Below are 13,874 nucleotides of genomic sequence, written 5' to 3'. Positions count from 1 at the left end.
ACTGTCCTTTAGGTCCTTTCCTTCTGCTGGTTCCTGACTGAGTTTTTGGGGACATCACTGTGCCACACCATGAAGGGAGCAGAGAGTGTAAATTTGTCTTACTGAGACTTCAGTTCAGAGATGCTGTCACTTGGACACTGGTATTCCTGGACTGCAATCTAGGCACAGGCAATATAGACTGAGGGCTGAGCTTGTGAACAGTAACCTGCATCAAAAATGAGTGCTGGGCTCTAATTAGCATGTGTTAATAACTAGGGGCTCTAAAGAGCTTTTGTTTTTTACTCTTTAAAGCTCTAAGTAAAAAAAATAGGAGGAGCTGGTAGTTAGAAAATGCAAATTTTACTGTCAGTTCCACTGACTTTTAGGCCCAGTTTAAAGCATAGAATATTGCTTTGTTGTTGTAAAAACATGCTAATAAATATCCTCAGTGCCCTCCATCACTTATTTCTGGGCATGAATATCCTCATCCCAGTGTCTGCAGTGAAAGCCATACACTCATAAATTTATGAGGATGGGGACTGTGTCTTTATCTGTGGGTGCTACAGATGGTGATGATAATTTCTTGCACCTGGACAAAAAAAGCGAATAAATACTGTATATGTTTGTAGTAGAAGGAGTTGGTGTGTTCTAATCTAAAAAAGTACAACACTGAGATGACTTCTCATCTAAATAATTAACTATTATTGTATGTATAATGAACAGTAATGTAAATTTGGGCCCTATTTCATTTGCATTTTGCAGACAAACAAGGGAAAGCACAGAAAGACATATGTGTACAATGTGTATGTAACATCCCAATAGCTTAAGCTGTTGTTAAAGGAAGCCCATACTTTGTAGTGGATGTCAGAGCAATATAATTTCATTTATACTTGCTTGAACTTACTGGATTTCAATGAACATAAATCCATGTCCTTTATGCTCCAGGCACCCCTGAGAGGTCTCATTCCATCCTGCTGCAGTATTCTGTCAATGGTGGCATCACTTGGCAGCTGATAGATGAGTTTTACTTCACCCAGACTACAGATGTCCTCTTTATCAACGTTCCTCTGCCCTACGCAGCCCAGAGCAACGCAACGCGGTTCAGGCTCTGGCAGCCTTACAACAATGGTAAGGGAGAGACACACCCCTGGAAGTCCAGGTTCATGCTTGCACAGCTCAGCATCTCTAGGAGTGTGCATTTTTTGAACTGAACAATTAGAGAGACTCTTAAATCATGGGAGTTTTGTGTTTGAGCTCCTTCAATTAGAATTACTGCAGGATTGTGTTTACTGTTCTTAAAAGGCAGTTGAATGCTTTAGAGTGTAATACCTTCACCTGACATACCTGGGTTGTGTGTAGAAAAGTATCAGCCTTGGCCCTGGAGGGAGTGGCAGATCAAGAAACACCAATAAAGTTAACTTCACTCAGGTTCTTCTCATTATTTTTAATGGGCATGATTCTCACTTACACTGAGGTCCCATTAGGATGCTCCAATTATACAAAAGTGTCCCAAGTGTAAATGGGAACTGGGCCTACCTTACTCAGAATTAACTAGGCATTAAAAACCCATTTAGAAAGAGTATGTAGTGAGCAGTTAATCTTTTGATTAAATTGTAAAAGGACTTGAAAACCACAAGAGGAACACAGCTCATTCCTCCTGATTACGGGAGATGTGCCAGCTGAAGGAAGCTCTTCTCTGCTCTCAGTTACTGTGAGCACTGTTCCAAGCAGAAACTGACATTAACAGCTCTAAAGAATTCCAGCAATCATTTAGACATGGTGATTCAGCAACAGTTTATTCCATGTAGGCAAATTCCTAGTACACCCTAACAAAAAAAAGCCAATTAAAATCTGGCAATCCTGTTTCAGTTCATTCTTCTGACGTATCCTGCCTAAAACAATTATCTAAACACTTCTCTAATGAACTCAACCACTTTTAGATAAATGAAAAAATGCTACACAGAAGATCTGTCAATTTAATCCTTCCTCTTCAGTTTGAGAATACCAATTTTCTGATGTATATGAATACATAATCCATTGGAGAGGAGGAGTTTCAGAGTTTCCTTCTCTATGGAAGAACTCTTCCCAGGCAGACAAGCTGCTGAGTGCAAGGATGTAGAATGAAATTGTACTTTCAGGCTGCTTTGACTCTGTAGCAACTACTCATTTAGATGATTCTTAATAGAAGAAGGCAATGACAGAATTTCAAAGTAAATATGATTTAAATAGAAGATTAATTGTTCGACACCTATTGCTTTTCACTCTGTTTTGCTGTGACTTCTATAAATTTTAGGGAATAAAAGTTAATTCCTTAGGGTCAAGCTGCAAAGCAGTATAGAAACTATTTTCAAAGAAAGTGAAAAAAGTGATCCCACACTTTTTAACATCTTCCTCTTCACATAATCCATAAATACTGGCTGCTGTTGTGCTCTCTATTAATATTAGTATTAGGTCTTAATAGAATGTTTCCATTTTCTTTGTAGGCAAAAAAGAAGAAATCTGGATTATTGATGACTTCATTATTGATGGAAATAACCTGAAGAATCCCATTATCCTTTTGGATACCTTTGACTTCGGTCCTAAAGAGGACAATTGGTTTTTCTATCCTGGTGGAAACATTGGGCTTTATTGCCCATATTCATCTAAAAGAGCTCCGTAAGATTCTCTCAGCAATACAATAGAAAAAAGTGACTTTTTAAAGTGAGTCTAAAGCACTTCTCTCCTTGATTTTCAGGGAAGAAGACTCAGCTATGGTATTTGTTTCAAATGAAGTTGGAGAGCACTCCATTACCACCAGGGACCTGAGTGTGAATGAAAATACTATCATCCAATTTGAGGTACTTGGCCTCAGAAAGTTATTTTGCCTTTTGCTGCATGTTCTTCCATATTCTGCTCTGTTGTACTCGCCCAGCTGTTTTGTTTCCAAATTGAGAAACCTGTCTAATTTCCCCTCTAATTGATTTGACATTACTCTCCCTCATGTGAATGTATCATGATGCTTTTAATACATATATAAGGGAAAATTTTGCCTCAAAGTCTTCTACTTTCTAGCCTAAATTACTACTATGTCTGTGCCTATATACTTGCACTGATAGCATTAAAGTCCATGTCCTATGCATTGGAGGGCCACGACTGGTAGGCAAGAGGACAAGGAAAATATAGTGAGAGTCCAAACTGCCACTTCACAGCCTGCTCGAGGTAAGAGTGCAGCATTTCTACAAGCTGACCAGTGGAAAGCTACAACTTCATCTGTGACAGAAGAAAGTAATTTTTCCTACCTGCTGACTTAACTGCACTGTTGTACTTTCTCAGTGACAAGCTTCCGCTTTCCTTTTGCTTTTGCTCACATTGTAGCTGCTCTAGATGAAGCTGGTTTTTGGCTATTGTGGCCTGAAGTCATCCCATTTTAGGGAGTTAAAGAAAGCTCATGAATAAGGAGCATATTTTTGTGTTTCATCTAGTCAGTGGAAACAGGTACCCCAGTGACAACACAAGAGTCTAAACTAAACTGTGTTTCTGACTTATGCTAGAATTGTGCATTGCCTGGGGTAGCTATTGATGGGAGTAACCAGTTAGTATTTATTAGTTTCGAGAGGTCATTATACTGCCATTATGAAACTAGAAAAGAATGTGGCACAAAAATTGCCATGCCACAGTTACCGGTCTGCTTTTAACAACAATGTGGCATGTTGTTGCATTAATATGAGCTTCATAATAATCAGCAAATGATAGGAGTTTATAAAAATTACTAAAATGATACTAAGGGTTTTCCAAGAAAATTAGGTTTAGCTGTGTACGCACGAACTCTTCAATTTGTCATGCAACTAATTCATAAATTTTTGAATGCAAGCCATTTCCTCTTTTAAAATATAGATTGCAGCCTGTAGGACAAAAATGTTTGAGGTGACTTTAAGATATTCATAAGCCTCAATAGCATTAACTCATGAAATCTACATGTTTACTTCCATATGTGGTAAAAACATCATTTTCAGCTCACGTTTTTGAGAGCATTAGTGTAAATGAAGGAGTTATGCATAATGCAGTAGTTTCTCTCTGTGTCTCAAGAGTCAAAACCTATATTGGGTGAGGCGTCTCTCTAAGCTTCCAGATGAGTAGACAACCCTTCTAATCAAATGTAGGTTGATGGGACTCATGTGCACTGAAGAGTGATGAAGGAAATTTGATGTAGGATACACTTGCAACATTTTTGCACAGTTCTTAGCATTACTGTGTTTTAGAAACAAATAGATTTTCTTAAGAGAACGGTATGCTACAAAGACACCTTTTTTTTGCTACAAAGATATACAAAAATATTAAAATGTTGCATAGTTTTAATACAGGCTTTGTATTTCACCAGCAATTGTTTTTTATTTGTTGCATGATAAGTACAGTACATATTTTATATGACAGTCATTCTGTAAAGAACTAATTTGTCTTCTTTTACAAAAGCAATTTGAAATTATAAGAAGACAGGAAAACAGACTAATTTGCACTGGTTGTCTCAGATTCTGTATTAAAGTCTGTATTTTCTCAGTAGTAGAACTGGTTTTCATGTTTTGCCTTTTCTACTGTTCTTTATATCAGGAATCTTGTGAGCACACTCTGAGAAATCTGACGCTGCCAAACTAAGACATTGAATCTAAATCCAGTCCAGCTATGATGCTCTAGGTCTTAGCCATTATACACAAACTAATAGGTAGTGTGAAAGCTGAACATATTGAGGTGATAAGCTTTGTTTTTTAATATGTAACATAAAATAGGATCATAGTGCAGCTCAGCAATTAACAGCCCAGCATTAACAAAAAGTTAATGTTTGCACTTTCTGTTTTAATATTTCTGCTTTTAATAATGTATATTTTCTTGATGCTGTGATTACTTCAGTACCTGCCACAGGTAGTACCTGCAAGAGCTGGTGCATTTACTCCAGAAGTGTTAGCAGCTCTCCTTTTGGATCAGCCCAATTAACTTCACAGTTTTCTCTAGGTAGAAGTTGTTGGGAATTTCTTATCACATTCATTTTATCATAATCCATAGTGTGATATACTCAGGGACAGGAGAGCAATGTGCAAAAGTTCCTGTTCATGAGCATGTCCTGAGTGCATTGACCCTGTTGTTAAATGGATTCCCAAATCACCATTTTCCTGGACTAAACAAATACAATACCAAATGGGGAAGACTGCCTAAGGTGAAGAATGATTGGGAGTCCCACAATCTGCCCTGTGTCACCTTCTGTGTTTGATGCCTTGGCCCCCAGATCAATATTGGCTGCACCACTGACAGCTCCTCTGCTGACCCAGTGAAGTTGGAGTTCTCACGAGACCTGGGGGCCACCTGGCACCTGCTGCTCCCCTTGTGCTACAGCAGCAGCAGCCACCTCAGCTCCCTCTGCTCCACTGAGCATCACCCAAGTAGCACTTACTACGCAGGCACTACTCAGGGCTGGAGGAGGGAGGTCATTCACTTTGGAAAACTGCACCTGTGTGGGTAAGTGTCCAGCTCCTGTTCCTATCCAGCTGCTTGTTGCTTTGCTTTTATTTCTGATTTTTCACCCAGCACAAAGGTGGTGCATAAAAACTGCAGCATTAGAGTAGACCAAATGACCAATTTTTCTCCGCTTCTTGCCCTAAATGTTAGTTAGTGTTCAGGTGACTGCCCAGATCATATTGTGCCTAATGCTGATGTAGAATAACCACAGGCAATTTCCTATTACCTATATATTTAATTAGTGATAATTTAAGAGAAGGGAGTTGCTTGTTGAAATTAATGCAAAACTGTTCTTGTTGTGCTGAGTGTTCTTTGCAGAACTGCATCAGCCATTTGAATTTACTGATGATGTGCTTGCATGAAATTTGAGCTTCATAAGAAAATGCAGTAAAATGTGAGCTAGTGTAAGCTTGATTCCATTTCAATATGAAGAAATGGTCTGATCTAAATACTCAGTCAATCAGACTGGGTGACAACACAGCATAGAAAATATGTGCTAGCAGGCATAGTAATATGTAACTTTTCAAAGTAAAAACACTACTCTTTACTTTTTCAGAAATAACTGTCATCTAGCATCAATTCACTTTATGTAAAAGCTCATACCATTAATGATTAAACTGTAGCATGTATGAATGAAAATGAGCTGTGGAACTATGAGACTTCATGACTCTACGCAGCTATGAGACTGAGTATTTACGAAACTACTACAGTCAATGGGTCCTTCACTAAAAAAATGACCCCATATGTGCCTCTGAAAGTATGAAAAGGCGTATATAAGAAATAAGAATCAAGTTTGGAAAGACTGATTGTTTAATAATTTAATGAGATGTTTAAATTTTAAACTTGAGTTTTCTGGTTTATGACAGTTAACATTTCAAGCATGAAATAGGTAGCCATCTCTTTCAGCAGCTCACTGGTACTTCCTGGGTTTGTGCAAAAGAATTATTTTACCCTTTAGGCAGCCATCAGTGCATCCCTCCAAATAAAAATTTTGGCTGTGCAGACTCCTAACTCGTTTAAACCTTCCAGGATTTTGATTTAGTCCTCTGCTCCTGAGTGCTTCTATCCTGTTTTTCTACCTTCCCTCCTATTCCTTCCCCAGGATACCAGGCCAGAAGCCCATTGCTGACAGCCAGCCAAGCCCAGCAGTGCAGAGTAGTGTGCATTAAATCTTTGGGCCAGAGGGCTGAAGGGGGATTTCTCCACCAGAATCCACTGCAATAACAAGAAAAAAATCCAAACCTTTCTCCTTGTGCAATTCTAAAAAAATCCCCTAGCCTTTTCATCCCCCAAGTGCCAAATGGTTATAGTTTAACTGAGGATGAAGACATTTTAAGTTATTTCCACTACATATGTAATTTTAGAAATGAATATATGTTCTCAGCAGACAGCTGTAGGTAATAATTAGTATTCCAGTTATGTCCTGAAGGAAAGGTCCAGGGCCTGTTGAGCCAGAGAAGAAACCCCAAATAAGCAGTGGTTCACTCTCTGCTCCAGAGGAAAGTCATGTTTCACCCTTGCCAGGAGTGACCCTGAGAGAAGGAGCTGACTTGTCGCAGGAAGAAAATCCAGCCTGTGAGGCAGAGGTCTACTCTCAAGGGGAGCTTACGACACCTCCAGCCTCACATATATGGTTTTCCCCTCAGGGCATATTAAAGTCAATGATTTTAACTTCCAGCAGAGCTCTGGTTCTTGGGCATCTTTCTTGTGACACTTAGTAGTGTCCCCACCCATCAATTTTTGGTTGTCACCTAAATCCCCTCATAAAAATTTCTTTTTAGCAAATCCAGGGAAAGAATTTGTCAGCTACAATTTCCTACGGAATTGATTTGCCTGCTGAATTTAGATCTCTTTAATAAGAACATTAAACACACAAGGCAATTAAGTGCTTCTCCCTTCTCAATCTTCTGGTTTCCTTCCTCCCTTAAAACATTTTCTCAACTGGGAATAAAATTAGTCTCTCAAGTATTTTCCTCATCTCAATTTGTTTTCCCTCCTTCCCCAGTTGGTTCCTTTTCATATGCAGCGTTGATGCAAGTAGCACTTAGGAGATGAATTAAAAATGACAGGACAGCACCCAAAGGAGAATACAGTTTAAATTAACAACTTGCAATATCAGCCTGGTTTAAGATTAAGCTGCCTGAAAGCAAGCTGATTACCTGGTGACATGACAGATCATGTTTTCTTCCTGGGTAATTGAGGGTGAGATCCTACCACTCCGCCCCTACAGGTGGTCTCCCTGGGGGCACAATGGAAGTATGAATTAGAATCTCACTCTCCAGTAGAGGGTGAAAGTGGCCAGGTCTGACCCATACACTGTACACCAAAGCAGAAGGGAATCCACCAGACCATGGCCATTCATCTTCCCCATGAATTATAGAGTTAAGAGTAGCTGGATTTTAAATTTTGAAAATCATATCTGTCATTCAGTTTTGAGATTACAGCTAATGAATAGTGTTATTTTTATTTCTACCAGTACTTGGGTTGAACATCAACATAAAGATGCATGAGGTACTGAAGGAATGAGATTTAGCAGTCAGTTTCTAGAATTAATCTATTTATCAAACCAGGTCCAACAGAAAGAATAATATATATGTGCATATGATATATGCATGGAATACAAAGAAAAGATGGAACTATTATTTAAAATAAGTACACTTCATGCCATTTTCAGGTTGGCGAGGTTCAGGTGGTACCAAGGATTTTACCCTGCTGGATCCCAGCCTGTGACCTGGGCCATTGACAACGTGTACATTGGCCCCCAGTGCGAGGAGATGTGCAACGGGCACGGCAGCTGCATCAACGGCACCAAGTGCATCTGCGACCCCGGCTACTCGGGGCCAACCTGCAAAATAAGCACCAAGAACTCTGACTTCCTCAAGGATGACTTTGAAGGTATCTCTTTTGGGAGGGGGCATCTGAATACTGCTTGTCCATCTTAGTGCAGCCCAGGATTCAAGCAAAGCCTTCCTGACCCCTGCATGCTTCTGATTAGAATTTATGCCATGGGGAACCCATGAACCCAGTCGTTCAGATGCCGTTTGTGAGTGTGGTTTGTGAATGCCTGATGCACTGTTAATGCTGGATTACAAAATCTTCATTGAAACAGAACTTCCTCAAACTCCACATGTAGAAAATAATCTTGGAAGCAAATTGTGTTTTGATGGTAGTTTGGCTTTAGCGCAGACAGAGCATTTGCAAGGGAGGCAAACAGCAGAGGACTTTAAGGTCATGTCATTTCTCACTACAAGGGAAATCTGACTCTCCTTACTAAAGCAAACAAGGTTTCAGAGCAGACCAAATGTCTCAGTAGTAGGAGCCAGTGCTCAGCAGCCACAGCAGACCCCAAGAGAGGGAAGGCAGGGGGGAACTCAAAGCCTCACGCGTGCCTGGGTGCACACAGCATCCATGCACGCAACTCTAAAATCCCTTTGAGGCTTCCCCTGCTAGCAAGCATGGCAAGAGGAGCATGTTTTATAAAGCAGCACCTATGAACCAAACTTATCCCTTCATAGATGCTGCTGCTCATGTTCAGTTTTGCCATCCCTTGCTTGCATGCTACCACTTGGAACCCAAAGTTTCTTTATAGACCTGAGTACTTTGTTGTTACCTTAAGATAAATGATGAAAGGTGGAAAATCTTGTGAATAACTGGAAACAAAGATCACAGATCTCCTACTTCTGGGCTTATTTTGTTTTGATTTGTGTGTATTCAGCTTTCTAGAATACATGGCACTGGAAACACTGAATACTTCTCAGTCAGCGTGTGATTTTTAATTTATCTCTCTTCCTCTAGAAGTAGCGCTCTTGCAGCAGGAGCACTTCAGAGTAAATCATAAATATGTATTCACTGTGTATTCAGGTCAGCTGGAGTCGGATAGATTCCTCCTTGTGAGTGGTGGAAAGCCATCAAGGAAATGTGGTATCATGTCTGGAGGAAACAACCTCTTCTTTAACGAAGAAGGTTTACGTATGCTGATGACTCGAGATCTAGATTTGTCACAAGCCAGGTAACACTCTTTCAAAAGTTCTTTCAGGATTTCATTGAGGAAATGCCATACTGAAGAACAATACATATGTGATATTTCTCTAGAAAATGCAAGCTGACATATTCTGTGGTCCTCACACCAGCAAATGCTCCATTTTAACCACTGTCACCATGATAAATTAAATTCAAATTGAACTTTAATTGCATTAACCATTTAAATGTTGCTTTTTTCCCCTTAAATAAGGATTCCAGAAACTGATGCCACAGCTTCAGTAGTTCATGCAAGCTTTCGTTTCCTAAATCATTAACATGAGAAATGCTCTGCTTTTCTTGCACAGTCGTGTATTATGAGCCATTGATGAAAGAGGAGTATCTGGTGAAAGTATAACTTTTACATTTGTCATCTCATAATTCTTGCATTTCTGAAGCTTGTTTTTTTCTTATTGTGCACATTTGTTTCAAATAATTCACTGAGAAATTCCCATCAAGCTGTCACCAACTATTGAAAACCAAATATTTTAGTGTATTTACAGTTTATGTTGTGTCTTTACAGCCTGCAGAGAAGACATGTGATAAGTGAGACATGCTAAGCAAGCCACATTAAAAAAATTTACATTAAAATATTAAAAATATTAATTAAACTCCATCCCAATTGTAAGCATGCTAACAAATAGGCATTGTTTTCTAATTTATTCTGCATTTTGGCTGATATTCTTGTATTATTACTTTGAAGAGATTGCATTTTCTACAAGACTTCTTTCACTGATCTCTTATAAACACCCTACTCCTTTCTGATGTTCTGTGGGAAACATTTTAACAGGCATTTTATCTACTTTTTACCTGTCTTCATTGGTATGGAAGCTTTAAATAATGGTCTCATTGTAAAGACTCATGGTCAGTAGAAAGGCCTAATATCTAACCAATGTAGTTTTTAGATCAGGACTTAGTTAAACCTCATTGATGTGTAATACTAAAAACCCCTGTAATTTGTAAGATTCCTCACAGCAAACTTTTTTCAGAACTTGATGAAAACAAGTCCCAGTACTCGGCACTAATTTGATTCCTGGACGACTCTGAAATTAGAAATTATTTAACAAAAGATACAAAAGTTACTCCATAATTGAACTGAATTTTGTTTTCTTGCTCATGTTCAAAGAACTATAGTTTATTTATCTCTTCTCCATGATGGTCTGTAGCTGGATTTGCAAATATTGACCTCAAGGTGTTATATGGAGATAAATTACTTCTGTCTTAGGAAAACAAAGCTGAACACTCAATTTTTTGCATATATGATTATGAAAAACAACGTTATCACCAAATAACTGAATGTTCTCTTCTGAACAGCAAGGCACACTGCAGTGGCATTGCTGGGAGATGCTGTTTTGCAACCTGAATAATTTCAGTGGGATTTTCTGCATTTGCAGACTGACTTTATAAACCACCTGCAAAGCACACCAGATCTGTCTGTGACACAGATGTGCCAAGTTCTGCACAGGACTTGGGGAGAAGTTTCAATTTATGCCAGGAATGATGACAGCAACTATTTTTTAAGGGTGCTAGACTCAGTAGTCACATTAAAAATTTCCCTTTACTTATGAAGAGATCCCCTGAAAAGCACAGGCAAGCAGCTATGTCTGTCAGTGCTGCAAGCCACACTCAGCACCTGGGGATACAAATCAAGTGGACTCTGCAATCCACTGCCATCACATCTGTGTCATAAAAAATTTAACACGGGGATGGTGTATCACCATCATGGTGATACTGGTAGCTGAAACTGCATCACATGAAATAGAGAGAATATTATAGGTATCACAGCTGATCAAATCCCTTTCGATTCTGAATTACTAGAAGAACATCCATACATTTGAGTGTTACTAGATTTACAGAAAACACTTTGCTTTTCCATTACAAAATAGGTAAAGCCTTTGCAAAATATCTTTGGGGTAAGAAGAGAGATATTTAACTTTTTTTTTATCTGTTAGACATTGCTACAATTATTTGGGTGGGTTATTACTACATTAGTAAAATCTGAAATGTAAGACTAGCAATGCAAGGAAATCAGATGCAATAGAGACAGGGTCACCTGGGTTTATTTCATTTGAATTATGTGGCGAATGTTGGAGTAAATCTGAGGAGGCAGAAAGACTTCCCAGCAGTGAAGCAAATCCATTACATTTGATATGTTGATCCATGAGGGTACCCAGTGCTCCTTTACTGCACAAGCAATATGTTATGTCTGGGACATGGAGGTGAATATAATCTATAGCAAAAGCAGATATATCAAGTAGCAAGAGAAACTGAGTCGCAGTGAGGACTAGAATTAATTTACTTGTAAGTCTGGCATTTTATTGGAGCTTTGTCTGCCCAGCATCTCTGCAGCCTCCACTCCCAACAGATCTACCTGCAGATCAAACCAGAACAAGATTTTTGATATAAAACTTCTTTTGCATCATTTCATTTAACCGTGAGCCAGGCAGCACTAATGCAGCACTAATTAGAACAGAAAAAAACACTCTAAAGCTGTGCAAACATGAATTAATACTTATAATATCCCTGCAAGTCCAGTAAGTAAATATCATTACAGCGCGGTTCCCTCCACTCGAAGTGCAAAGTGGAGCTATTTATGAGCATCGGCTGACGGGGAGGATTTCTCAGTTTGATACAAGTCTATTGTGCAGCTTTGGAGAAGCCAATTAACTGGGGGATGAAAGCACTGGTGTCCCTGGGTGGCTTGCGCTGGCTTCAGGGAAGCCGGCACATTTAAACGGTGTAATTTAGACAAATTTCCCAGGCTGACAAAATGGACAAGATGATCCCTGAAAGTGAAATGTGCTTTGTTCTCCCGTCCAGATTTTCTCTGGTTTATGCCAATGGAAAACTGGGATGCTTATTTTGAATTTAAGCATTTCAGCAAATTCGTAGCAAATTATGATCTACTTAGAGCACAGTTGCTTTTCTGCCACTAAAATCTGTACTCATGGGATACAGGGATAAAAATTTCACGCAGGATTATGTTTCTGATACTTGCAACACCATCTGCTATGCAGACAAAAGCTGAAAACATAAATGACCAGCTTTGTTCAGCCTCTTATGCCTGGCAAACTACCACACAGGCAAAATGAATTTTTGTCATACCACCTGTCTGTCTAGTTATAAGATTTGGAAAGAAAATCATAAGATCTCCTAAAGATGGCTCTTACAGCTAGAAAACAGGGCTAGTCAAGAGAAAAACTCCAAGGCTCTCTGGCTAGCAGTGTAGGATGTTGTAGAAAATAGATCTTTCTGGTAAGTGGAAAGATTTTTCCTGTTAGATTTGTGCAGTTCTTCATGAGACTGGGATGTGGCAAGGGGGTACCTGACCCCAGGAGCCAGCCTGTGCTGCTGCAGTATTCACTCAACGGGGGCCTCACGTGGAGCCTTCTCCAGGAGTTCCTCTTCAGTAACTCCAGCAACGTGGGACGATACATTGCCCTGGAAATTCCCTTGAAGGCCCGTTCGAGCTCCACGCGGCTTCGCTGGTGGCAACCATCCGAGAATGGGCATTTCTACAGTCCCTGGGTGATTGACCAGGTGAGGAATTCTTCTTTTAACACAATCTTAGACTGGATTCAGCCTTAATGTTTCTCTTTTTTTGGCATGTATCATTTCACTGAGACAATGAAAAATGCTTATTAAAAAGGTATTTGGAGTGCAATTACTGTTTGATGAACTCAGGGGCACTGATTGCCCATTTTGATTCTAGGAAATTCTTTTACACATGTGTAGAGCCTCGGCTTCACATTGCAGGAGGTGTTACCACACAAAATGCAAGTCTGTTTTCAAACTTCAAAAACCTTCATTTAAAATGTTTCCAAATATGTAATTGACTTGGTATAATGTAATAGAAAAAGACTATTGGGAAATATCAATCTTGTGAATATCAATGTCAATTTTATGAAAATAAAGTTTCATATTTGGGATTTTCTGCTATAAAGATTATTATATTACTTTGTATGACTTGGTATAGATCACAAATGATTTATCTCTAAAATTACTATGCTCTAAGTAGTGTCATTGGGTTGTCCAAGTAAAATTTGCTTTCATATTTATTACTTTTTTTTAAAGAAGTTAGTTCAGATTGTTAGGAGAAACCTAACCAGCCATTTTAATGTTGTGGTTACAAAATTTTACTTCCCATCCCTCTGTTTAGAAATTAAAATTTACTCATTGTTTCAATTCTTCATGGAATGTAGTTATATTTTTTCAGAACAATCAGAAACTGAATTCAGAATAACAAATGAAAAATAGTTCTACCTTGCTTGCTGTTGAATAGTAAAATTATGATGTTTTATAGTCAATGAAAAAACAGATGCTATTTCCCCACTTCTATCAGCTGACACGATGTGATAGCAGTGCACCAGATAATAGAAGAGCTGAACAATCAC

At 38.9% G+C, this 13,874-nt stretch overlaps 1 protein-coding gene across 2 annotated transcripts in view; it reads left to right on the top strand.

Annotated features, from left to right (window-relative positions):
* Positions 1-13,874, top strand: part of RELN (reelin) — a 276,674-nt gene that overhangs the window by 230,662 nt on the left and 32,138 nt on the right. For both annotated transcript variants that reach the window (XM_030291632.4, XM_072919453.1), the window contains exons 38-44: positions 925-1,107; positions 2,463-2,634; positions 2,714-2,816; positions 5,234-5,463; positions 8,138-8,358; positions 9,325-9,472; positions 12,762-13,020. In XM_030291632.4, the coding sequence (XP_030147492.4) occupies positions 925-1,107; positions 2,463-2,634; positions 2,714-2,816; positions 5,234-5,463; positions 8,138-8,358; positions 9,325-9,472; positions 12,762-13,020 (1,316 nt within the window). The remainder of the gene's footprint in view (positions 1-924; positions 1,108-2,462; positions 2,635-2,713; positions 2,817-5,233; positions 5,464-8,137; positions 8,359-9,324; positions 9,473-12,761; positions 13,021-13,874) is intronic.

Source organism: Taeniopygia guttata, chromosome 1A (assembly GCF_048771995.1).
Source record: "Taeniopygia guttata chromosome 1A, bTaeGut7.mat, whole genome shotgun sequence".
NCBI lineage: Eukaryota > Metazoa > Chordata > Aves > Passeriformes > Estrildidae > Taeniopygia > Taeniopygia guttata.
Note: the sequence above shows the minus strand (reverse complement) of the source record. Positions and strands in the feature narration are given on the sequence as shown.